The sequence below is a fragment of the Panthera onca genome, chromosome B1 (assembly GCF_046562875.1).
Source record: "Panthera onca isolate mPanOnc1 chromosome B1, mPanOnc1 haplotype 2, whole genome shotgun sequence".
Lineage (NCBI taxonomy): Eukaryota > Metazoa > Chordata > Mammalia > Carnivora > Felidae > Panthera > Panthera onca.
In genome coordinates this window covers 5,538,690-5,565,691 of record NC_138342.1, presented here as the reverse complement: position 1 = coordinate 5,565,691, position 27,002 = coordinate 5,538,690, and the positions used below count along the sequence as shown (strand labels likewise).

General features: G+C 51.9%; 1 protein-coding gene and 1 long non-coding RNA gene across 5 annotated transcripts in view; one reads left to right on the top strand and one right to left on the bottom strand.

The window, feature by feature from the left end:
* STK32B (serine/threonine kinase 32B) overlaps positions 1-10,426 on the top strand; it is a 397,346-nt gene extending 386,920 nt beyond the window's left edge. For all 4 annotated transcript variants that reach the window (XM_060655452.3, XM_060655455.3, XM_078446274.2 and 1 more), the window contains one exon: positions 8,528-10,426. In XM_060655452.3, the coding sequence (XP_060511435.1) occupies positions 8,528-8,666 (139 nt within the window). In that variant the 3' untranslated portion in view covers positions 8,667-10,426. The remainder of the gene's footprint in view (positions 1-8,527) is intronic.
* LOC132674527 (uncharacterized) lies at positions 870-25,209 on the bottom strand. The gene is made up of 4 exons (XR_013555341.2): positions 25,101-25,209; positions 24,629-24,785; positions 22,747-22,820; positions 870-1,230 (listed from the first exon to the last, which is right to left on the bottom strand). It is a non-coding gene; the product is annotated as an uncharacterized LOC132674527 (long non-coding RNA).
* Between the last annotated feature and the right edge of the window lie 1,793 nt (positions 25,210-27,002).

Here is a 27,002-nt window from a genome sequence, read left to right as displayed (position 1 = left end):
GTCAGGTGACATTCCCTGGACCAATCAAGTCTGGCCACTGGAGAGGATTCTGATTGGCACTGCTTGCATCAAGTGCCTGCCCTTACCCCATCAATAGCTAAGAGGAGGAAGGTAAGGTCTATAAAAAGGCATCGGCTCCTGTCTCGGCCGAGTTGTGCGAAGGCAAAACAAAGGCAGTGCTCTCCACTTGGAAAATGGATTGATAGGGTCGAGTTAACTGAGGCCGGCAGAGGAGAGAAGGAGTGGCGGATGTTGAGGGCTAGGGCAGATTAACAAAGAAAGGGCAGGTGATCCCCCTTGACTTCCCATCTGACCTCCTCTTCCTCTGGGAAGGTGGAAACATGGCGACCGTGCATGGATAGGGGTGGGGAGGATAAGCGGACAGACGGGGCTGACGGCCCAGGCAGGCACGGAGGTGAGCGGCCCCAAAGTGTACCCCTCCCTCGGGCCCCTCAACTGTCAAAGAGTTCATTCCTGTCTGGAGCCACAGGGTTTCCCCATGGCAACTCTCTGCAACCCAGAACCAGACTGAGGCCATTATTCACCAACAGACCAGTGGCTGGACCTCCAGATCCCCTCTCTGAGCCTACACCGCATCTCGGCGGCTCATAACGGGTTTGTTTCTTATCTGCACCGAATGTCTATGGCAGGTCGGGGCGGGGGGGGGGGGGGGGGCGGGGGTGCTCCTCCCACAGCGCCATCACCCTCCTTACCCAGGACCCAGCCAGCAGCAGCATCGCTGGAGCATCACAATGACAGAGGAAAGAGACTCTGAGGGTCTGGCAACAGCACTGCTCCAGTCTGTTGGTCGCACTTTCTACTCACACTCATTGGCCAGAATGAGTCACACAGCCCGCCCAGCCCCGGGAGCCCCGAAGCGAGATCCTGCCAGGCGCCTGGAAGCGGGCAGATCAGAACGTTTGGTGACTGTCCATCCACTAGGCTGCTGGCCCAGGCCTTTCTTGTGCACCCGAGCCAGTGGGGACCCAGGAAGTCTCTCCCGTCAGCCTGCTCAGACACAAAAGATCAACCTCACCTCTAGACCCAGAGAGGAATCTGCTCGGGCAGGAAGCAGCACGGGGCTGGGAAGGCGGGAAGAGCGGGGTCCTTCACTGGAGTCTGGGCTCAGGTCTGAAAAGCGTGTGACCTACCACCAGCTGCTATATCTTGACGGCCCTTTCTCCTCACCAGGGGTGCTGTTGGTTCTTCTCCAGAAGGTGGACGCAGGCACTAAATGAGGAGGTGTCGAATGAGAACGCACACCCGATACATCTCAATCCCCGTCACTCCCACGGGATGGCTGTCCCTGCTGTTTGCCCCAAGCCGATCTACTTGCAAAGGGGTGGAGAGAGGGGGAGGATAGTAAGACAATCCGCTCCACTTTGCTATCTCACACCCTTGGTGCACACCCTACGTTTGCTTCAGGCAGCGGCAGATAAAACAGAATTGTAACGCTTCTGGCCAAAGGCTGTTATTGAATGTGTGAGATAAGAATTGCATAGAAGGCTGTCTTCCCAGGAAGTGATGAGGTTTCAAAGTAGAACAGCCAGTTACGCTGAGTTTTTACCGAAGGAAGAGACACCTTGCAGAGACCGCAAAGCTGTTTTTTCAGCCCGAATCCCAGAGGAAATACTCCCAGGAGACTAATTTGAAAAGGCCCCTCTGTATGTCCCACCGCTCACACAGTGCGGGGGATTGGGGCTACACGGAAGCCACTGCGTTTCCACCTGGACACTGGAAGAAGGGGGAAGAGGGGACACGGCCACCTCAGCTGGAACAGTGACCTTCTAGTGTTCCCAGCTGCTCAAGGAGACGGTGCAGGGAGCCCCTGGGGAACAGATACCCCAGCTTGACTCCCCCTGCTCCTGATCTCTGCAGGCCCCCCTCCCTTGGCTAAGGTCGCTGAAGCCAAGGGCGTGGGAGCCTTCGATAAGCACCACCCCCACCAGATTCCTAGGCTGCAGATTCCCAGGCTCCCAGCTGGGTTGAGTGGATCTGGGGGACAACGGGAGATGGTCAGCCCCGGGGGCTCCTAAGAATTGAAGACAGAGAAGAATTCCAGAGAGCGCACCAACGGTCAAAGGAGAGCAGCTGGCATACAGCAGATTTGTCTCGGTTCTAGGTCGGACAAGGTTCTTTTTTTAAAAAAATTTTTTTAACGTTTATTTATTTTTGAGACAGAGAGAGAGACAGAGCATGAACGGGGGAGGGTCAGAGAGAGGGAGACACAGAATCCGAAACAGGCTCCAGGCTCCGAGCTGTCAGCACAGAGCTCGACGCGGGGCTCGAACTCACGGACCTCGAGATCGTGACCTGAGCCGAAGTCGGCCACTCAACCGACTGAGCCACCCAGATGCCCCTAGGTGGGAGAAGGTTCTAAGGGTCTGAGCTATTTCCCCGTGCGGGAAATCTCGGGCGGGGCGAGCAGCAGGGTCCTGCCAAGAGTGGACTCTGCCAGGGATGCTAGAGAAGGGATTCTTGTGGAGTACACGCCAGTGACTGTCTTCCTTTCCACATCCACCTCCCAACCCCACCGGATAACCTTTGTTAATTTGGCATGGGCTCTTCCAGAACTTCCCTGGAACTTCAACTCTGGTTTTCATGAACCACAGAGAGGCAATATACATAACAGCTAAGAGCACAGGTCCTGGAGTCAGACTCACTGGGTCTGAATACTGATCCCTGCTAGCCTTGTGACCTTGGGCCTCATGCCAGGGCACCAGTGTCCTCATCTGAAAAATGGGATGTAAATGCCAACTTCCTAGGGTGGTTGTTAGGACAAGTGAGTTCACACGTGTTAAGTACTTAACGGCCTCTGCTACGTAATCCGTGCACGCTACACGAGTGCTGGCTAATGTAATTCATTATATACAGAATTATCAGCCCATGTCCATTAAGTGCTGGGTCAAACATGATTTTGCCATAATTTTTAATTCACACACACACACAAATAACAACCTGTCCCAACTCCCTCAGCTACAAGAAAAAAGAGCTTCATGCATGTTAACTCAGGTGAACTGTTGCCCACAAGGGCTGAGACTCACCAGTTCTGCAAATGATAATCCAATTTGTGTCCCGTGAGGACACTTGTTGTTTCATTTAATTACAGCTGGCCTTCTTTCCCCCTTGTTGAGGGTGACACAGAGCCTGCCAACCTCTGGGCAAGCACCCTGCTAATGAAGGGTGGCCATTTATTCCTTTGTTTGGCCCACCCATCCTTCCGGCACGTTGACCGTGTGTCGGGTACTGTGTAGACACAGACGGCCGTTTCCAGTGGATGAGAGACAACATAACAAGGCAGAAGACCTGGCTCCGGTCTCTGGTTCCACACCCTGGTCTTCCCGGGTTTGTGGACCCCTCTGCACCCCGCCGTGACTCCTCGGCCTGGATTCTGTCCTACTCAGCCCGTTGTCCTGTTTCACCCACTTTCTGGGTCCTGACGCTCAGCCATTCTGTGTGTACCCCATCCCAGTACCCTCCACTCCTCCAGTTCTTCCGCCCTGACCCCCTCCCCACCCAGGACGTGGCCTACAGAACCATCTCTGGGGGCCTCCATGCTTGGAGACTTCCATCAGAACTATGAGAGGCAGTTAACTTTTACTTCCTGATCCTCAGTTTCCCGATCTGCAAAATGAGAGTATCTCCACAATGTGATCATCATCATCATTGCAAAAATAGCTGCCCTTTAGGGGCACCTGGGTGGCTCAGTCGGTTAAGCATCTGACTTCTGCCCAGGTCATGATCTCGCGACTCGTGAGTTCGAGCCCCACGTCAGGCTCTGTGCTGGCAGCTCGGAGCCTGGAGCCTGCTTTGGATTCTGTCTCCCTTTCTCTCTGTCCCTCCGCTGCTTGTGCTCTGTCTCTTTCTCTCTCTGTCAAATGTGAATAAACATTAAAATTTGTTTTTAAATAGCTGCCCTTTATAAAGTAGCTGCTATGGGACAGACGGATGGCACACAGTGGTTCATCTTCTCCCGTGCCTGTGTTGCAGATGAAGAGAGAGAGACTTGAAGAAGTTGCAAGTCCCCGGCCACTCGGCCAGTGATGGCGAAGCTGGGCCTCTGATCTAATTCTGCCGAGACTCCTAAGCCTGCACTCTCCCGATACACCCCTTTGCCTCTCCATCCACCTTTCTACACAATCCAGGAAACATACACGGGGAGAACCAGTGGGATGATATCAATAGGTGTGAAAACGCTTTAAAATGGTTTTCTTTTTCGAAGCTGATGGCATAAACGAAAACCCGGCTCTCATGTCAGAGGCAGGGCCTTCCCCGCGGAAAGCCCGTACTGGATGGATGTTGGGTATTAAGCCGACTGCATCCTGCCTGTGTGATATAGCTTGATTTTAAATTACTTTGATTGCTAATCATTTTATTTTACTCTTCTCAGATGCTTTGCCTTTGAAAAATGCCTCCAGCCCGATTTATTACGAATTTTAATGTGTGTCCTCCTCTCCTTGGGCAAGGTTTGCTATCCTAGAGTGCTCCCTTCTAGCATCTAGTCGTGGAGTTCGGGGGGGGGGGGGGTTGAGGGAACTTGTGTCTGTCACTCGGAATTCTGGCCACAAAGCTGACAATTAATTTGATAAGTTGGCTGAGAAAATTAAATGTTCCTGCCATTGCAGGGATAACCAGCCAATTTGCATCAGCAGACTTGAGCTCTGCCTAGTAGGATGTGTAAAAGCCTTTTTCATTTCTTCCCGTTACAGATAAAACTGGGCTGTGGGCTAGTCATAGAAGTGAGCTCTCAGGGCCACAACCATATGGTTTCGTATCTCTTTCTCGGTTCACGGATTCCTATTTCAGCAACATGAGCCATTCTAATTCCTTCAGAGCGTGGAAAAATCATCCCACGCTCTCTTCCCTCCAGGTCCAGATTGGATGGCATAGGAGTCAATGGAAAGAGCATGGGTCTTGAAGAACGATGGCCCTGGGGGTCCAGCCTCCCAAAGTCACGTAGCTCGTAAGTGGCAGCCCCAGGGATGGAGGCTGGCTCTAAGCCCAGACCCTTGGTGCTCTGCTGTGGCACTTCCTTCCAGCAGAGACTTCATCACAGTGAATGTTCGCTGTTTTCTCTCTGCCCTGCTCCACAGCCCCTTCAACTGTGAGCCACAGACAGTGCCAGTGGAAGGGTAGGGGGATGCATGGGTTGGTGGTGGGTGGGTAGGTGGAAGTGTATTGAGCAGATGGGTGGGTGGCAATGATGGATGGAAGTATGGGAGTGGATGGATGAACGGATAGGCAGGAGGGTGATGGGTGGATGGATAGTAGATGAATAGGAGATAGATGGGGGGGGTGGATGGGGAAATGGGGGTAAATCAGGAGATCGACAGATCAGTGTATAGTGAATGGATGAAATGGATGGATGACTAGGTAGATAATTAGGTGGATGGGGGGATGATCAATGGATGAGGCAGATGGATGGGTGTCGGGTGTGTATATGGGAGGTGGGTGGCTGGGTGGTAAATCGGTAAGTGTGTGAGGGGTGGACAGGTGAGGAGGGATGAATAGGTGGGGCTGGAGGTGGGACAGATGGGTGGACATAATGGAAGTAGATGGATGGAAGGGTGGGTGGATGGATGGATGGGGGATGGATGGAAGGATGGATGAATGGGGGATGGATGAATAGATGGAAGGGTGGATGGGTGGATGGATGGATTGGTAGACGGATGGATGGAAGGATGAATAGATGGAAGGGTGGATGGATGGATGGGGGATGGATGGGGTAGGTGAATAGGCAGATGAGTAAATAAGTGGATGAATATATGGATCGGTGGGTGGAAAATGGATGGATTTTGCTGGGTGGGTGGAGAATGGATGATGAATGTTGGTGGGTGAGGGGCATTGCAGATGTAGTTGGAAGAACGCAGGCTTTGGTGTCTCCCGGAACTAGAGTAGAATCCCAGCTCCACAGGCTCTAGGTGGATGGGGGGATGCCCAGAGAAGGGTCCCTCTTTCTTGGTTCAGCCACCTTGGTTCACAATGAATCTGATGGTAGGTTGCCAGGGGCATGCATGACCCGTACTTCATTTAGTTAGTGCTGTAGGGTCCGGGACTCACGGTCATAGTATTTTATGTATGACGCTCCACAGAAGAAGGCGGACTTGAAGCTGCTGGTTCTACTCGTGAAATAACTTCTGGCCAAAAGAAGGGGCCAGAGTGCCTAAACCAACAGCTCCAGAGAGGATGCTGGTCCACACAGCAGTGTTCTGTTTGTTCTATTTCTGTGCCTTACCTCACTCCTGTCCCTTCATTTCAGAACCCCTGCCTCCCTCCCGCTACCCCCATTCCATACAAATCCTTAAAGCCCAGCTCAAATGCTGCCTCCTACAGGAAACCTTCCCTGCCCCGACAAGATTTCCAAATCCACCTCTCCCTCATCTGCTCCATTCTTTATTATGCAACGTTTGAAGTTATATTTTGTGTTATAATTAGAGAAGGACTGGGGTGTAGAGACAGCGATGCTACCTCTGCTGTGTTTGAACATTTAACAGAAAGTGTTAATGGGATTCGTGTTTATCTCGTGATACACCCAGAGAATTACATGGTATTATAGTTATGAACCAAAGAGCAACGTCCTGCTTTGGAAGTGCAGGCCTCTGCCATTTAGTTTCCTAGCCATTTGAGTTTTCGACTTTTTCCTAGTTTTTATTGGATTTTCTTTCCAGGAGTGCCTGAGAGAGTCCCTTAAAACAGAGGAGAGGAAAGAGGAGGGACAGGGGAGGAAGGTTCCCGGGAAGTTCCCAGCCCTGCCCAGGAAGTCTGACCACCCCCTCTCCTCATCCTAGAAAGACTCTCCCTCCAGACCCCAGGCCGCCCTCTGGGTGCTGACGCCTCCTTCAATAGGATGATGAATGCGAGCCCTAACCATCTTTCCCAGGTGTGCTAGCTGGACAGCTGCGAGCCACAGGGGCACAGGGACCGCACACCTGCTCCTCGGCCCTGCGGGTGGCCCAAGGGTAGGAGGCAGTGGCCACCAAGTTTCCTGTCTTAAAAATACTGTGTTGTTGCTGGTACTTCAGCATTACCTGAAGAGCTCACTCCAGCCCTCACATTGTTGCGGACACTAGAAGATCCCACCAAGCGTGCGCACGCACACACACACACACACACACACACACGCACACACACACACACTGTGACCTGTCAAGGCCATGACTGTGTTGTAGTCACGTGCATGTTTGCCGAGTGAAGTGGCTGTCGTTTACATCTTTCATAGGTCCACACTCTGCTGGACGGAAGCTACTAATGTTAAAAAGTAAATTCAGTCTGAAACCTGCGTCCTTCAGAACAAGAATTGTGGCAATATGGGGCACCTGGGTGGCTCAGTCAGTTAAGCGTCCGACTTGAGCTCAGGTCATGAACTCACAGTTCGGGAGTCCAAGCCCCACATCGGGCTCTGTGCTGACAGCTCGGAGCCTGGAACCTGCTTCGGATTCTGTGTCTCCCTCTTTCTCTGCCCCTCCCCTGCTTGCACTCTGTCTCTCTCACTCTCAAAAAAAAATAAACATCAAAAAAATATTTTTTAAATAAAAATTTTAAAAAATTTAAAAAGAGAGAATTGTGGCAATATTATTATTTCCAGCCCCATAGTGGATATTTCACATACATGCTCTCTGATTCCCTTAGCCTCCTGCCAAGTGAATGGGATAATCCCAGGTTTACAGAGGGAAACTGAGGCCCAGAAGAAGACAGCAGCTTGACCCACGGTGCCCAACTAGCAAGTGCTGAGAGCTGTGTTCTTCCTGGTCTCAGACTTCTCCCTCCCTCCCTCCCTGAAGGTCTCCATTTTATTTTTTGCCTGCACCATGCACGCGGTGACAGTTCTAGGATCATGCGTGAACGTGAACTTGCAGGTCACAAAGAGAAGGATGTTGACGTCTTAGATCCTGTGGAGGGCGACCAGGTGGCCAGCTGTGAAGAAATGCAGGGCTGAGACTCACGCCCCCTTAACAGTTTGTCGTGGGCCATTTTGTAAGGCTGGGTGCTCATCTGTTTGGATATGTATTTGGGGTATAAGTTGATTAGTGGCCATTGCCCGTTTAGAGGGTAAACTCCGTGAAGACAGACAAGAGGACTACTTTGCTGGCCAGGGTCTCCCCTGCTCCCCTGCGTGGTGGCTGGTACATCAGTGGGCATTCGATTATAGGCGTGAATGAATGATGTGCGGGGGCTCATCACCGACACCGACGATGTGAGCTTAGCAAATCGCAGCCGTGATCTCCCGCAGACTTCGTAGGGAGTCCTAAGGCAGGAATCATTATCCGCATTTTCCGGAGATAGGGTAACTGAGGCTCTGTGTGTTAAGTATCTCACCGGAGTGCACCTGACCCAGGCTTCGATCCCAGGCCCGCCTGGGCTCCAGGGCGCCACACTCTGGGCCTGTAGCAGCTGTGCCTCCCAAGCCAGGGGACGGCGTGGGCGGAAGGCTTCCCAGTTGCCCTGTTTGTCCAAACGCGTCTCCCGGACCTCCCGCCACCCTCGGTTCTGTGCCACCAACTCAGGTCTGTGCTGTGTTTATTTGCAGGCTGAGGAGGCAGCAGGGGCAGACCAGCCAGCTCTTGGACACAGAGGGCCGAGCTGGGAGCCAGACCCAGGGCAAGCTCCAGGACGGCTGCAACAACAACATCCTGGGCCACGCCTGCTCCCGGGGCTGCAGCAGCTAAGCCACCGCCTGCGGCCCCGCCTGACGGGACTGTGCGCATTCCCGTCCTGCCCACCGGAAGCCCCTCTCTGTGCCACGATGGTCCCTATCTCACTCCTGGTAACACCAGATGCAGAGACAGCCCTGGGCTTGGAGCTGGGAAGCCCGGGTTCTGGTCGCAGGTGCCTGACGGATTCTCTGTGCGACTTGGGACAACCTTGCCCTTCCTGTGCCTCAGTTTTCTGCATCTGCCAAAGGGGTTAAAACAGCTGTCTGTCCCACTTCTACAAGGTTATTGGGAGAAACCAAATAGGTAGGAGACATGCAAAATCTGTGACATTTATGAAATTGTTTACACAGGCAAAATAGAACCTTGATATTTGAAGTCCACTCCCATCCCGCAAGGCAACTAGGCACCCCCTCCATTCCCACGATTCCCACACCCTGGAGCAAAACCGGAAGTGTCTTCATTTGCCGCCTCTGGGAGGCCAGTCTTTCTGACCCGCTAAGGTGGCGTGGCCGCGCACCAGCCTGGTCCCCTAGGTCCTGATGCTACAGGTGCATGTCTGCCCTTCTTCACAGAAGACCGCCTCCCACCTGTAATCCCAGCAGGTCCCCACCCCACACCCCGCACTGGCGTGGCAGGTGGATGCCCTTCAGAAGGTCAAGTCACTGACCACCATTTTGAGAGTTCCTCCCAAACCCAGTCCCACCGCCAAATTCTGAGTCCCCGTCCCCTTTCTGGGGGTCTTTCCTGTGAAGGGTGGGAAGTGGCCTCCTCAGCATTGTCTTAAAGAGGGTCCCCAAGTGCCACGGATGAGGTGGCTCTGTATTGAGGAACAAAGAAGCATGGGTCACCAGGAAGTTGAGTCGAGGAGGACAGTGGACTCGCACAAGGAACAAACGGCTGTGGGACCTGTGCGGGCAGCGCTCTGCCCTCTGGATGGGGAGACGCCGTAGCACCGGGGACCGAGCTTCGGCGCGGCGTCAGGCTCGTGCTCGGAACCCAGCCCTGCTGTTTACCAACCGGAAGACCTTAGGCAAACGGCATAATCACTTCGGTGTCGTTTCCTTGTTTCAGAGCGGCGGCGATGAAGCCAGCCTTGCAGGGTGGTTACGGGAGTCGGTGGCATTCTGTGTGTCCCGTGCCCAGCACACGGCACCCACGGCATGGTAGGCACTCTGTGCCCACGTCACCGTCATCGTTTGCAGAGACTTCCCTACGTCACTCGTTTGGCAGGTCACTTTCCACAGAAACGAGTCCGGTGGTTTGGCTTCCTTGAGCTTTTCTTCCCGGAGTCTTGGAACTCCGTCCATCCCTGTCGACGTTCCGCTGTGGTTTTAGTTTTCCTTCCAACTTCCGGTTTTTACTTTTTACATCATCAGTCCACCCTCGGGGCCGTCCATGCCATCTCTCCGAAATCTTAAGAGACGTTTTAATGGAGGGTGTGGTTTTCTGTCTTTAACCTTCAGAAAGGAGATGCTCCTAAGAGTCCTCCTTTCAGCCAAGCCTACTCCTCGATTCCGTTGCCCACGTCAGTCTGCTTGTCTCGCGCACTCGTCGTTCTCCGTCCCCCACCGGCACTGTCTTGTTCCCTCCAGGCAATCGCAGGGCTGCTTCTCTCTTCACTGTGACCCGGGCAGCACTTAGGATTTCTTGCTGGGCTGAGTTCATGAATTAGGGGGCAGGAGCTAGAAGTAAGCCCAAGAGACGCTAGATTTCCTGGCTGTGTTTAAGTTGATGTTGTTTCTTGTTCAGAATAAACTATTTCTTGGGCATTCCTTCTTGCGACTTTGTTCTTGTTCGGGGTTGGGTGGGGAGGGGCCGTGTTCCTCTTAGAGCCAAAAGGCTCTAGTTGAATTGGAAACATAGCGACAGGAGGGGGAAGGACACCAAGTTGGTGATGTGTTTACTTGACTCCCAATAAAATCAAACTCGATCACAATTTGTATTATTATCATCGTTATTACTCTCATCATCACCATCATTATTTTACACTATAAAGGTGCAATCCGTTTATCAGAGAAAAAATACCAAAAGTTTTCCACCTAGAGCAAAAAAACTCTTAAAATTTCAAATTATACAGCTCAAACCTCCATACAGCACACATGCGGGTGCCGATAAACCATGTGCTCTAAAGCACAGACTTCTGGATTTCCCGCCTCCCTGCTTTTGCCCACCCCGTTGTCCCTGCCTGGGATGCCTTTCGACTCCCACGCCCGCACATCAAAATACATGCCTCTCCGGGGTCAATTCCACCCCTTCCACGATGGCTTCTGGTCTCCTGACCACACTGACTAACCCGAGCCAGACATGACCTTTTCCACGTGCTTGCTCATGCACTTTCACTTCCCTTGGCTCTGACGGCCATTAATTGCACAGTAAGGCGACTTTTGCCCATGGCTCATCCTCCTTCAAGCCAAGAGAGGCCAAGACCTATTCATGGCTGTGTCTGTGTCTCAGCCTCCATATCCCAGGCCCAACTCTGCTGGCTCATAAGAGGTAATCAGTAATTTTGGAATGAATGAGATGAGAGCAAGCCCAACGCTAAGTGGGGTGGGGTGGGTGAAGCATGCTTTGGGCATCCTCCTGCCTGCCGCCTGGCCCCACTGTACTTCCTGGGTATTTTTCTCTCCACTCTCCAGTGCACTCCCAGGGGCTGCCCTTCTCCACCCTCCACCCAGTGGAGTACGCAGTCCCTACCCACCCCCTCAGAGCCATCTCCCCTGAGTTCCAAGTTCCAAAAGACTTTTCCCTTCTCCCTCATGCAAACACCCATTCCCAAGGAGTAGCCTAGCCCAATACTGCTGAGCAAGCAATCTGGTCAGAGAAATTTGCACCGAAGCAAGAATTTGCAAGAGGATCGTGATTTGCAATCTGGGCATAATAGGACAAGCTGGAGACGGGTGGTGGCAGCAGGGTTTCCTTGCCTCCATGGAAATACATCGTAGGCTTCTTGTGCCAGTGAGTAAAAATGGTGTGTATTTAGAGTAATTGTAAAGCCAAAGCTGGATGGTGTGAATCCCTTCCTGTTCACTGGCAGATATTACAGTATCTTGTCCCCAACCCTCTTTCCCACGCCAGGTTCTGAATCCATCGGGGCGGGCTGTGCTCTGCCGGCCCCCAGCACCGAACTGCCTTTCGGCAGGTTCTCAATGGATGTGGAAGGAGTGCAGACGCTCCCACCTTGGCGCCCAGCTCTGGCCACGTTTAGCAAATGCCTATCACTCTGATGATTCAGCCCATGCACTGTGTCTCTCACCATTTCCTCTTCCTACCGGGAGCATGAAATCATGATGAGGCCTCTCTCGTGTTTAATTACTGACTGTCAACAAAACACACACAGCTTTTTCTTCCTGGGTAAGCACGGACAAACATGATTAATGGATTTCCCTCTCAGTGTCTCTGCACCTCGTGTTGATTCCACATTCCCCACACACTTTCTAATCCTTTCCTCTCTACAGCGAGAGTGACACATTACATGCAGACTCTTCCCAGGTGTCAATGCCGCCATTTTGTATTGTCCTGATTCTTGGAAGCTAGTTGAACAACCATGTTCTATACTTAATGGCATTTCCTAATAGAAATTCATTTCACATGTCACATTTAGCCAACTCTTAACAATTAAAGGTGAGAGTGGGGCGCTCTCAGATGATGTTCTGGGCAGGGTGAGAAATACCTGAATCCTGTTGTGCTGACAGCCCTTCGCCATGTCCCCAAACCCCATTATAACAGGTTCTTAAAGGAGCTCATGAAACAATAGCAAAATAGGAATCAGTGAACAAGCGTCCCTATCAACACCAAAGCCCCAGTGCAGAGCCCTGTGAGAAGCTCAAGTTGAAGCAAGAAGACCAGGATTAGGGTCTTAGCAAGACCCTCGACTCTTCTCAAATTTTGACCTTGGCACCATCCAATTCAAGGATGCCAAGCACAGCAGCTCCAGCCATTAGTAATAGTGGCCCCATCAGTGACTCAGATTCTAACCATTCAGAAGAGAAATTCCTCCTTCTTTGTGGGGGAAATGGGCAGGCTTCGATCACAGCCACACCTAACAGAGGAGAGTATGTGAAAATCACCTTTGGACAGTCCTACTGTATCGGAGACCAAAATCAAATAAGCCCAAGTTTTACTCACTAGCCTCCTCCACATCTCTTTTGATAGAATTTCCCCACTCTCACCTACTTCCCACTCTTTGAGGTCGCAACCAGAATGTAATGGCGGACCTGCTTTCTTGTATTACGCTTTATGTCTATACCTCTTGAAGAATTCGTTCCATGTCCTATAGGTTGTTGCTAAGGTCTTTTTTGCCAAGTCCCAAAGGCATCAAAGAAATCTGGTCACCTCCCAAGAAGAGCAAGTAATTCAATATGGCTTAAGCAGGAAATTACATTGCCACAATAGGTGATTTCCTCTTTCCAACCACTTTTAATCCACTGGGTGGTTGCCACAGTGACTGGTGATGATTCAGCTATAGGCTACTTCGTCAGTCTGGGTCCCAGAGAGGAGTCGTGTAGCAGCACGGCAGTCCACCCGTGATGGATGTGTGCTATGTGTAGGTCTTTGCTGTTTGAAGCCACTGAGATTTGGGGGATATTTGTTACTGCCACACAAGCTAGTCTATTCTGACTGGTTCGGTGCTGTCGCCTCTCATCAGTCCTGGTCTCAGAACAATGATTATCGAGAACAGAGACCCAGAAGCTCAAGGAAAAGCAGATTTGTCAGAAGGACCAGGAGGAATCCTACCGATGCCATCTGGAGCACTTCAGATGCCCTTGTGGGAACTGGGGGGTCAGCCGGCAGCCACAGTTGCCACCTTGCTCTCTGAAGCTGCAAGAGCTCCCCCCTCAGCCCCACCTCCACATACGCATGCTGTGCTCTTGCCCTGCTCTGCACACTCGCTTTTCCAGCCGTTTCATCACCCTGCGCAGCTCCCAAGATTCATCATCTCACAGTTTTGGAGCCTATGGCCACCTGTCTGAATCCTCTGTATCCCTTGGTACAAGTTCCCCAGCGGAAGAGTGCGATAGTCCAGCTCAGTTCAGAGACTCCTGGACCAGTCAGATGAGGCCGTGTGGGCACGAAGGACAGATCTAGGACACTGTGACATTTACTAATGGCTTCATTTAGCTAACAGGGACCCGAGAGACAAGATTGGGCTCATTTTTGAGAACAGCGTGGCGTTGAGTATCTGGTGTTGATCTTGTAACTTAATTTCACCATTTCTCTATTTCTCATGTTTTATCTTTTAAAGTCTATTTTTTAAGTGATTGGGTTTCTTCCGTATGAGCCACCTCGAAACCTTTGTGGAACAGATGAGCAAGACACAATGGCAGAGCTCTTGCACACTTGCTCATGCATTCAGTAAACTCTTACTTGAGAAACTAACACGTGACAGACATTGTCCTGAGCACAGGTGACTCGGTGGTGAGAAGTTCCTGGCCCTCATGGAGTCAATATTCTCCACAGGGGGAGTCAGTCAAGGAAACAGTAAGAAAAAAAATAACTCAAGTTGAGATGGAGGTAACTGATGTAGTTAACAGGGTGCCACATGGAGGGGGCTACCCTGCTGTGCTCAGTGAGAGCCTCCAGGGTCAGCACCTGCAGGTTAAAAAAGGGTCAGCCACGGGGTACCTGGGTGGCTCAGTCGGTTGGGCGTCTGGCTCCTGGTTTGGGCTCAGATCGCGATCTCATGGTTAGTGCGTTCGAGCCCTGCATCAGGCTTTGCGCTGGCAGTATGGAGCCTGCTTGGGATTCTCTCTCTGCCCCTCCCCCACTCATCCCCCCTGCCCCTATGTCTTTCTCTTTAAAAATAAATACAACAAGAGTGTCAGCCATGCAAAGAGATGATGGATGATGACGTATTCTAGGCAAAGAGAACCAACTGGGCAAAGACCCTGGATTAAAAATGATCTGGGTTATTCCAAGAAAAGTAAAGAGGCCAAGGAGGCGGGGGCTTGGTGGGTGGAGTGAAAAGTGGTACAAGGTGTGGCTACAGAGCCAGGCAGGGCCCGATCGCCGAAGTGCAGGGGAGCCACCGGGAGGAGTTCGGATTTGCGCGGTGAGATCCCCTTGAGCTGTTTGAGAGAGGAGGGTGTCGGCCGTGCAGACGAGAGACCATGGCAAGTGGGAGCGAGGGTGGCAGCTGACAGGATACCGGTCAGTGGATGGGCAGCAGCCCAGGAGAGACGCTGGAGCTTGGGTCAGGGTGGTGGTCCTGGAGATGGGGAAACATGGATGGACTCGGGACGTTTCTAGGGGACTTGAAGGACTGGATTGGGTGGTAAAGGCATGGGGCAGACTTTGGGGTCAGATTTCAAGACACTTGAAATCTCTGAGTCCCGGGTGTAACACCTCAGAGAGCCATCACGGTGATAACACAAAATCATGAATGCATTGTTCCAGTCGCCCGGCATATGAGGCACACTCAGTGAAGATCGTCTTCTCCTCTCCTTCCTCTGGACCCTTTCGGTTGCACTCATTCTTATCTGCTTCCCTTCCTGGTGAGCTGCCCACCGCTCTGTAACCTGCCCCTCACACACAAGCATGAGTGCACACACGTGTGCTCACTTTCCCTCTGGGATACACACATCAGACATGTGTAAAGGACATCTCAAAGAGTCTTTGGAAAGGTATTTTTTAAAGGCCGCTTGTTTGCGGGAGGATTTTTCTAGAAGTATGAGTTTGCTTTCTGCCATGAGCAAGAGGAAACCCGACTTTAACCGCCTGGCACACAAAAAAGTACTATCCCCAGGGAGTCCAGGGGAGGGGAACTCCTGGCACAGAACGGTCCACAGATCAGCGATACCACCAGGGTCCAGGTTTCGTCCGCCCTTCTGCACGGATATCCCTAATGGGTTGACATCATCTTCAGGCTGGTGACCCCACAGTTGAGCACATCATACCAGACACAAGAGCATTCAGGGAGGTAGGATGGATCCTGTGTTCCCGGAGCTTTCTCTCAAAAAAGGGAAGTCTTTCCCAGAATCCCCCAAGCTTTCCCTGATGACTCATTGGTCAAAATCTGGTCTCATGCCCATCCTGAACCAAGCGTTGGCATGGGCGAAGGAAGTGCTGCGAGTGGTTTAGGCTGGATGAAGGAGTGAGCGACATGGGTGAACAAAAGGAAAAGTCCATTAGGAAAGAGGAGGGGGGAACAGGTTTGGGCTAAGCACAGGGCTCTTAGCAAAGGGAAACTCAAATTTCAGTGGATTTTAAGAAAATATTATAGTTTTAATATTTTAAAACACACACACACACACAGAACTTTCTGGCTCTGATTTGCCAAAGAGAGACAAGAGGGGGCATAAATAGTGATCTCATATTTCATTCTTCCATATGAAAATTCTATCCTATGAGGGGCACCTGAGTGGCTCAGTCAGTGGAGCATCCAACTGTTGATTTTGGCTCAGGTCATGGTCTCACAGTTGGCAGGTTCATGCCCTGCATCGGGCTCTGTGCTGGCAGTTCGGAGCCTGCTTGGAATTCTCCCGGTCCTCTCTCTCTCCCTGTCCCTCCCCACTTCTCTCTCTCTCTAAATCGATAAACAAACATTAAAAAAAATATTAAAAAAATTCTATCCTGTGAAAAGCACTCCTCAGAGTCGTCTGTCCTCTGCGGTGACAGTAAACTGCAGGACTTTAAAATGTTAGCGGTGGTAGACAGCGCTGACGGCTGGGGCAATGGGGGACCGGCATGTGCTGAGAGCCGACCACCTGCCAGGCCCTGGGCCAGCCACTCCACCCAGACCGTCCCACCGGGTCCTCAGATCTCTGCGAGGCCCAAAGCATCAACCCCTTTTCCAAAGAGGCAAACTGGGCCCCAGAGAAATCCTATTTTATGGCCTTTCCCCAAATCACAGAGTAGCTTTCCGTGTGATGAACTGAAAAAGTGCCCCTATACATCTCCAATGCTAAAAATGAGTTAGAGGAAGAGGTTGCCCTGACATTCTGCATCCCCCAAGCCCCAAAGCCCTTGAGAACGCACCAAACTTGGCCGAGACCCCAGTCTGCCCCCTAATGAAGACAGCGGCCAGGGGTAGGTTATGGGTAAGCATGCCCGTTATCCTGGAGCCTGATGCCCTGAACCTAGAGACTCACTTCTCACAGGACACGGAAAGGGAAAGGCAGTGGTGTGGTGGAGGAGAAACCCGACAGGCACCACCTAAACCAGGGGATTAGAGAACACCCGCAAAAAGTCACACCGGTATCAGGTGACACCGACGGGACGTGATGAGAAGCGCACTCCATTCCCACACTAGACTTCCCCCAAATGCAGAACTCCAGTCTGTCGCAGACTTCGAGTCTGGAGTTGTCTCTTGTCCGGCGAGAGAGCGGACGCAGAATTAATTGCGAGAGAGGCTAATGTCCAGGGGGAGACGAGAGCCCAGAGCAAGGGTCCTTGCTCTGTTTTGATTAGGATCAGAAGGCTTACGAATGTGATGGACGTACCGAAAGAGACAACGAAACAGTGAACGTTAACTCGTGTGTGTGAGAGAAGGGGGGTTTCGAAGATATCCGGTGTGAGGGTTTAGGGCAACACAAAACAAAAGCGCAGCGCCCAGCAGATGGTTGTTTACGGCAGGCACGAGATGCCACGTCTGTTTACCTTAACTTGCCCGGGGAACAAGGCAGATAGAGCATGCTACCTCAGGGTCCGCAAGGCTCCCTTCTTTCACTGATCAGCTCTGCTCTGGGCAACTTTGCCCTGCCGTGGTCTCTGGCCCTGTTTACCTGTTTACCTATTCTGGACCCTCCGTCCTGTGAAAGCAGCTTTCTGCTTTTGTACTATGCTGGGGACGCTTCCGCCCTGTTTACCTAATCTCGGATGCTTTCATCCTAAGTCTTGTTAACTCATTGGTGCAAGCTCAGAGAATTCCTAACTTATTCCCCGCACCAGTCTAGTCATAAAAAAACACCAGACAAACCACAACTGAGGAGCATTCTACAGAATGCCTGACCATCGCTGGCCAAAGCATGGTGGCCGTGAGAAATGGGGAAATGTCACGGATCACAGGAGACAAAGGAAACGGGGTGCCCTCAGCTGGCCCATGGAACAGAGAAAGGACATTAGTGGAAAAATTGGTGAAATAAAAAAAAAAAAAAAAACCCAAAGGCCTATAGTTTCGTTAATGGTAACATAGCAATGCTAATTTCTTAGTTTAACAAATGCAGCATGCGTGTGACATTAGGAAGAGGCAAACGGACAGTATACAGGAATCCTTTTATGTTTACCATCGAAGCTCTTCTATAAATCCAAAACCATTATTTGAAAAATGTTTAGGGCGCCTGGCTGGCTCAGTCGGTTAAGCGTCCGACTTCAGCTCCGGTCACGATCTCACGGTTCGTGGGTTCGAGCCCCACGTCGGGCTCTGTGCTGACCGCTCAGAGCCTGGAGCCTGCTTGGGATTCTGTGTCTCCCTCTCTCGCTGCCCCTCCCCCACCCATGCTGTGCCTTTCTCTCTTAAAAATAAACATTTAAAAATGTTTTAAAAAATGTTTAAATATGTCAGCAAAAGAGCTGGGTATCAGCACCCCCAGCATTGTTACCTCCACACCCACCCCACTAATCGCTGCATTTATTTCCAAACTGCAGCTGAGTTCCACTTTCCAAAGAAACAGAAAAGCCCGACGAGGCTACACCTCCTAATTGCAGATGACCGGTGCTTAGGGTAGAGTTTGCCTCCGGAAGGAGGGCGCTCTGTCTGTACCAGTGCATACAGACTGACGTCAAGCCGCTGGCCGACAGACCCCACGCACAGGTGAAAGCCCACCTCAACCTGCCCTCCGTGGGGGAAGCCGAACGATCAAACACAGTCACACACGCACCCGGCAGAGAACCGCGGAGCCCCCTCTATCCGCCAGCTCGGTCCTTCACGGATAAACCGGAAGGACAGGCGGGGATCGGCAGACCTTGGGGAAAACATCACTCCGGGAGGCGGGGGGTGGGATCAACACAGAACCCCCCCCCCCAAAGGAAAGCGCCCACTCAGAGAAGAGAAGAGACCCCTGAAAGGCTGAACTCGTATCTTCAGAGAGGTGTGAGATGGTATCGCAGCCACAGAACTTGAGAAGAAGCTATTCCGAAAACACGCGAAGAATACAGAAGAGTTAAAAAAAAAAAATAACAAAAAAAAAAAAAAAAAAGGGGGGGGGGGGCGCCTGGGTGGCACAGTCGGTTAAGCGTCCGACTTCAGCGAGGTCACGATCTCTCGGTCCGTGAGTTCGAGCTCCGCGTCGGGCTCTGGGCTGATGGCTCGGAGCCTGGAGCCTGTTTCCGATTCTGTGTCTCCCTCTCTCTCTCTGCCCCTCCCCCGTTCATGCTCTGTCTCTCTCTGTCCCAAAAATAAATAAAAAACGTTGAAAAAAAAATTAAAAAAAAAAAAAAAGAATACGGAAGAGTTCCTGGAAAAGAAAAATCATTGCCAAAATAATAAATTCAACGGGGGGCTGGAGGAGTAAGCGGAGGAAGCCTCCCAGAGCTGAGGGTAAAGAGAATTGGAGCAGGATCGGGTGGAGAGGCTGTGACACACGGGACCTGTCACTGTGGGGACAGTGAGCGTGCAGAGCGATCCCTACACGCGGGACAGCCTGCCGAGCACCCCGCGCCCGCACCCTCCCCGACACACGCTCACACAGCTTTTACAACCCAGTGAGGGGGATGCAGTCACTTCCCGTCTTACGGGCGGGGAAACTGAGGCACGGGAGGGGGCGTGACTTGCGGAAGGCACGCAGCCAGCGAAGGAGAGAACCAGACCTCAGACCGAGGCCAGAACCCTTCCCCCCCCGCCCCTCCCCCTCGGCTACTTTCGCAGCTGGTCGCCAAACCACGTGGCCTCATAGGACGTTACAGTCACAGAAGCAGAATCAGCGTAACTGCGTTGGTTTACAGATTTTAGAATCACACCACGGACCGAGCACAGCCGCCTTCCCTACATTCAGTCAAGACAACCGACTGCGGTGTAGCCGACAGAGGTCGGACGTGCAGCTGGGGGGGTGGGGGGGGGGGCGCAGGGAGAACTGCAAGGGGCTAATCAGCTCATCTCCATAATGAGAGTCTCCAGGCACAGTTGAACATCGATAAAATAAGCAATAGGGCTTATTGGCATCCTCGCTACGGTCCGGCGACGACATCTCAGGGTAGTTTATACTCGCTACCGACGTATACGTACGTACGTGTGCGTGCGTAACAGATACCCCGTGAGGCTTAAGCGGGGGTGACGCAAGCTAAGGAAACACGCCGGAGCCCCGGGGAGTTCCGGCCGCGCTACTGTGGTTTCTAAGGCGTTGCTGTCACTGTCCTTGCGGCCGACGTGCCGGTGACGGTGGCGGCGCCAAAATACCCTTCCGCCTTCCCTGCCTCTGCTGCCGACTTCCGCACCGACCCGCGTTCCCCGGGATTTGCTGGCTTTGCAAGGGGTTGATGCCCCGCGCCTGGTGTTGGCACGGGCAAGAGAATTTCTCTCCCACTTCCCAAGAGGTGACGCTATGACAGCAGAGTCCAGCGCCTCTCCGCCTCATCCCTGAACCAGGCAGGCTTCCCGGGGACCTGAGCTGCCCACGGTGCGCCCTCCCGACAGCACCGCTGACCGGGTCTGGGTTAAATGCACACCCGTCTCAGATGTGTGAATCGCCGTGTAACGTGGCCGTTAGGGTAGGAGGAAACCCGTGGGGCCACTCAGCTCAGGGACACGGACCAACCCGGCCTTTGAAGACACGTTCTCCTTGCCACCTGTCACACTTCGGGAGCTTAATTCATTCGAAGTTGGATGTGAATTTTGTCTTCAAGACACCTACAAACTCATCATGATATAATTCAGTGTAAGTTTCACCTCCCCAAAGAGGCTCTTCCCTTATTTCTAAGGCCCCCAGGGATCTCACCTACCTGTGAATGTTGATAGCAGCACACTTATTTGTATATCCATATATACCGTGAGATACGGGAGCCCAGCTACACGAGGAGCTCCCTCAGGCTGAAAGCATATTCTAAACGTCATCTGTCCCTTCATCTGCTACCGGAAGCAGTAGGTGTTCAATAAATGCTGATAAAATAGGGGCGCCTGGGCGGCCCAGTCAGTGAAGTGTCCCAACTCTTGGTTTCAGCTCAGGTCACGATCACAGAGTCATGAGACCAAGCCCTGAGTCGGGCTCCGTGCTGACTGCGGCACCTGCCCAAGATTCTCTCTCTTTCCCTCTGCCCCTCCCCCACCTCATACATGCGTGCGTGCACGCACACACACACACACACACACACACACATTCTCTCTCTCTCTCTCTTAAAATAAAACGCTTATAAAATAAAATACACTGAGAGCCTAATAGTTACAAACATTCTCACGTGGCTGAGTTTTTACATCACCCTGCCTCTTTGAAAAGAAAATATTAATTGAAATATGCATTCCAGAACTTCTATAGGATGCATGGATGCCCTCGATGGAGGCAGAAACGGGGAAAGCTGATTAACACTTCATAAAGATGGCCCTAGGCCATCTTTCAAATAGATGTAAAATTCTTTTAGTTTTCAAGATCCATCAAGTCCCCCGCGTTTGATATTAACTTCTTGCCATTACATGCAATTCAACAGAAGCGTAAGTCCTTCCCGTAGGACGGGCACCGGGCTGGGTACCAGGATTCGAAAGCTGAACAAGATGAAACCCCCAGGGGCTGAAGGTCCATTAATTCTCCGATGCTTTACACACGACACCGATCCCGCAGCCTGGGGGCCCAGGGACCTGAATACCTTCCGGGACGCTTCCCACAGAACCATTTCTCTGGCTTTGGACTGTGTGTTCCCGGCTCCCCCTGCCCCCCATTTCCCTAGGATCTCTCAATCCCTGGATTTGCCAGGAGGTTCCACGTGACTGAGGTTCCCAGACACCGGGCCACCTCAAAAAGTAAATTCCTATTTTAAAAAGTGTGTTAGACGTCTTACGGTCTGAGCTACATTTATGCTCATCTTGTGAATCAGATTCCACCAACTGACAAACGTCGACGATGCCACTGACGGGCACTGAGAACTCGCAGGGAGCCTGCCGCCCTCACGCGCTCTCCACCACATTTTGTGGTTTCCTGCACTATCTCAGGCCCCACGCGCTCGGCGGGGGGGGGGGGGGGGGGGGGGGGCCCTATCCTGCTGGTAGTGGCCCCCGCATCTCCCGCCGCTCAGCACGCATGCGCACCAGCTCATAAGGGCTCACGCTAACCCCGTGAGGGTTACCACGATTACCGGCCCTGTTTGCAGAACCTGAGACACCCAGGGGGGAGAGAGGGAGACAGAGACAGAGTGTGAGTGAGTGAGGAGCAGAGAGAGGGGGAGTCACAGATCCAAAGCAGGCTCCAGGCTCTGAGCTGTCAGCACGGAGCCCGACGCGGGGCTCAAACTCCCGAATGGTGAGATGGTGATCTGAGCCGAAGTCGGACGGTCCACCAGGCGCCCCAAAGTCCACTGATTTAAACGTCAATGTCATCCCAAACTCACCCTCACAGAAACATCCAAGATAATGTTCAACCAAATACCTGAGTACGTGGCCCAGCCGAGTCGCACATAAAATTAACCGTGACACCAGATGTCACATAGTAAGATCTAGGACCCAGGCTCCCGAGGCACAGCACAGCCGTGTTCTTAAAAGCTGCACTGGGGGGGGGGGGAAGCCTCTGTTTTCACCGATTCTGCTGCCCAGCCGCTCCGCAGGTGAACAGGGATTATGTCCTGCTTCTTTCTAAAGCGGAGTGTCCCTGTCCTTTCTCCCGGGGGGGGGGGGGGGCAACGTCCGTGTCACCAGTGCTGTCTCCGGACTAACCTAGTGGACTAACTTCAGCGGCTCATAGTTATTGGCCTCAAGACTTTTTCAAACACAGCCCTTGGGCCGCTCAAGGCAAAGAGTGTCAATCAATCTGTTTCCTGGGCTGCTCGTCCTGAGTGGGTAGCCACGCCTGCGAACCGCACGGGGCGAGCCCGGAGACCGCCAGCTCCTGCAGGCGTGTGCCAGACACTCTAACGACTTAAGCCCTTCCCTCCTCACGATCCTAACGCCGGGGAGGGGCTCTAATCGCCCACCGTGCAGAAGAGGAGAAAGCAGGTGAGCCCTGCTCACTCATTCACTCACCGGATCTGCATGTGCCTGTGTTCCAGCTGCCAGAACACCCTGGTGACGAAGCATCCTTTCTCACGGAGCGGTCACTGTGCGGAGGGGAGACAGGCAAATAAGCCAACAAGCCAGTGACACAGTACGTTGCAAGCTGACGAGTTCCGTGGGGAAAAATAAAGCAGAGGCGGGTATGGAGGAGGTAGGGATGGGGTTGCAAATTTCAACCAGGGAAGGTTTCACGGAGACGACAACATTTGAGTGAAGTCGTAAAAGGAGTGAGGGAGCAAACCATGTTGATGTTCAGAGCAGAGCCTTGCAGAGAGCATGATCGGTGAGTGCAAAGGCCCTGAGGCAGCATTAAGTCTGACTGCGACAAACTGACTGGAGCAAAGTGAAAGGGAAACCATGGAAGAAGAGGTCAGGCAAGAAATGGTCCAGTTGGTATGGCTTTCGAGGGCAGAGAAAGGAGCCTGGCTTTCTCTCTGTTTGAGATGAGAAGGCTTTAGAGGACTGAGCAGGGAAAGCACGTGTCCTGACTCACATCTTTATAAGATCAAAGAGATTAAGAATCTTGTCTCAGGTCACTGCAGCTGGTAAGGGACAGAACAGACCAGTATGTCTAACTGTGAAGGCTGATTCCCTCCTCACCACAACATCAGCCAGAATCGGTTTCCATTGCTTGTGACTAAGAAAGCTGATTGGTAGCGCTATGTGAAAAATCAAACAAACGTTGCAGGAAAGAACGATGGGTGTGAGTTCATTTAAGGTAAGGTAGCCAAGTCTCAGAAGGCCTTCTCGCAGAGGTAGTATTTGAACGGAAATCTGAATGGTAACAAGACAATTCATGGAGGGTAGAGTGTTGACGAATAGGTGGTGCAAAGGTCCTGGGGCAGGATCCAGCCTGGCACACTGGAGGGATAGAGGGAAGACAACCGTGACTGAATTATGGTAAGCAAGTCGGGGAGAGGTTCAAGACGAGGTCAAAGAGGAGCCAGATCCTTCAAGGCCTCACAGCCCATGTTAAGGAATTGGGATTTTACTCTTACGAGTGATGAGGAAGGAACTGGGGCACCTGGGGTGGCTCAGTCGGTTAAGCATCCGACTTCGGCTCGGGTCATGATCTCGCGGTTCGTGGATTTGAGCCCCGTGTGAGCCCCTGTGGATTTGAGCTATCTGTGCTGATAGCTCAGAGTCTGGAACCTGCTTCGGATCCTGTGTCTCCCTCTCTCTGCCCCTCCCCTACTCACGCTCTGTCTCTCTCTCTCTCTCTCTCTCTCTTAAAAATGAATAGAAATTAAAAAAAAAAAAAAAAAGAATGATGAGGAACCAGTGGAGGATTTTAAGCAGGCAGTGATTTGCAGTTTTTAACAGATCAGTCTTGCTGCTCTGCGGAGAACAAGCTGGGGAAGGGCTTACAGGCTGCCTGACCTGAACCTCAAGTTTCCATAAGGAAAATGGTACATATTTAAGGGAGCTGTTTGTGGTGTGAGAGACTGATGTGAGTGCGTTAACCCCACGCAGGGAGGAATCTGTAAGCGGTCTCCATTGCCGTTCACGGACTCTGGGGCAGTGCCTGGCGTCCCTTAAGTATTGGTTGAAGGAATGGATGAATGCAGAAGCTTTAAATATACAGGCGCCAGGTAACGGTGAGAGGACCGTTAAACCCTAAAGCCTTTCCCAACAGACCCTAACCCTTGACAGCAGAGCCAAAGCGTTCCGGGGATATCACTTCCAGGGACTTCTCTTCTGTGAAGCATTCCCGTTCAGGGCTAACAAATTTCCTGTGATCTTGTCGGGGGGCTGGAGGGAATCGCTTCCCGCTAATTGATCAAATTCACATGTTCGGGCTTCATTCATGTCATGTCAAATACCCCACCCTGCGCACCCCGCCCACAATTACCTTCCGGACCAGACCGCACGGAGTGGTGGGTGGGGGGCTTTTGTCGTTTCGATAGCCTCGCTGGTCACCGAGTTTTGATATCCCGGTTTTCCTCCTGCATCTCACGATCATCTGTCACCAGGCACAGCATCTGATGCGGGGGGGGAAGGCTGGACTCCTATTCCAATGAACAAAGGGAAGCGTTGGTGGCCATTAGCACAATGGTTTCACCGTCTGCCAACCCGATTCTCTACCGCAAACAAGGAGAGATGTTGATTTCCCTCCCCGCCCCCCCCCCCACCTTTGCCAGCTGTGAAGAAGCTGCAAGTTTCAACCGTGTCTCCCTCCCACCAAGCCTGAAAAAACAGGCAACAACTGCCAGAGGTTCCCCCAGCACCAGTGTAAAGGTATTAGGGACCTCCCGGACGAGCCCCCACAAAGGGCCTGTGGATCGGGGGTGGTGGCTAAATGTCCCAGTCCCCCCGCGGGTCACCTCCAGTGAAGGTCCCCCAGTGCCACGTCCACGCTGAGCACAGACATCTCGGCTCACAGGGCGGACAGGGGAGGCCGGGCCCCGGGACCCCAGCGCCGCTCTTCCGAAACGCAGCCTCGGCTGTAACTCTCACGCGCAAGCGGATTTCCTGCAGCGCGTGCCTCCTCCAATCACTTCGCTCCTCCAAATCGGGAGGTTGCGTCCGTGCATCTGATTGGTGGAGCCGGATCCCACGCCTGCCCTGAATCGCAAGGGGAGCTGGGAAAGCGAGTTACTGACTTCCACTGTGGGGAGGCAGGGGTGGTCAGGAGGGAGGGTTTCCGAGTTTAGGAACGGTGTCCCCAAGACGAGGCAGCAGCAAACAGCACGATATCCGCTGCATCCGCTGCAGCCGTTCTCTTGGACAGACGTCGTCGTCCACAGTGGCTGCCGCATAGCGGGTGCTCAATAAACGGTGGCACCTCTTTCCCCTAGCCGTGCTTCCCTGCTCCCACACGGGGTCTTAGCTGGATGGGAATCTTCTGCTTCCCTTCCCGCGCTTGGGGTTTCTTCCCGGGGACTAGTTCTCCAAAACTAGAGCTTGGAGGTGATGAACAACCGAATTCAGCATACGGAGCTCCACCTTACCCAACTTTAGCAACTGATTTCAAATATAGACACGTGCAGATCATCAGTGCAAGTTTATTTCAAAGCATTTTCCCTGAAGAAAAATCTGGGTACTAAGAGTCTGGCTATTAGGTCAGAGCCTTAGTGACCCTCACCCAAGGGCGGGGGGGGGGGGGGCTTATAAAGCTCATCTGTATGGCTTGATTTCCACCGAATGTGTTTATTTATGTTGTTTGTTTATTTTAAAAATATATCGAATCATTTAGACACAATAAGGGAAAGTAGTTTTACATAAAAGCCATTTTTTTAAGAAATACATTTAATAATTGAGAAGCAATTAGGGACAATATTTTTACATAAAAATCAAAAACATGTGCATGACAAAACCCATAAGAATTAAATGACAAATGTTATACTTGGCAAATATCTGGAATTTAATTTCATATTAATAACAAAGAGTTATTATCTCTAGTGTATAAATCTCTATAGAGTTCACCAAAATTAGAGGAAGGAGAAACACCCTAGGGAAAAATGAGCCAAGAGATGAATACGTAATTTACAGAAAGACAAAAAGAATCATAATTGTATGAAAAGATGCATAATCTTGTTGAGATGAGACAGGTAAATGAAAGCTACTTTAGTCGAAAGCTTACAACCAGGCTATAGTAACAAGGACCAAATTAGCCTACTCGCTTGGAAAAAAAAAATTAATAGGCAAAAGGTACAAATAATAGTTTTCAAGGGCCACCTGGATGACTCAGTCCATTAAGCGCCGGACCTCAGCTCGGGTCACGATCTCACAGTTTGTGGGTTCGAACCCCACGTCGGGCTCTGTGCTAACAGCTCAGAGCCTGGAGCCTGCTTCGGATTTTGTGTCTCCCTCTCTTTCTGCCCCTCCCCTGCTTGCGCTCTCTCTCTCTCTCTCTCTCTCTCTCAAAAATAAATAAACATTAAAAATGTTAAACCAACAAACAGACAATAGTTTTCAAGACAAGGGACACTAGGCAATGAAGGACAGTGACCTTGACAGATAGGAAATAAATGAAGCTAGCCCTACAATTGCCCTCAATTTCTGCCTTGAGAGACATTCTGGGCACTGCTGCAGGGAAGGGAATCCAGGTGGGGCCCTGGGGCTCCCCGAGTTAAGGAGGCAGTGCTCAGAAGCCAGATGGTTCAAGGTGTCCACAGATTCTGGGAGGAGTAGAGGAGAGAAGAAAACTCCAGAGATTTGCAAAAGGTCACTTTCAACTACTCAGTACAGTGCTGTCAGCAGGTGCCTGTGAGAAAGCTATTTGA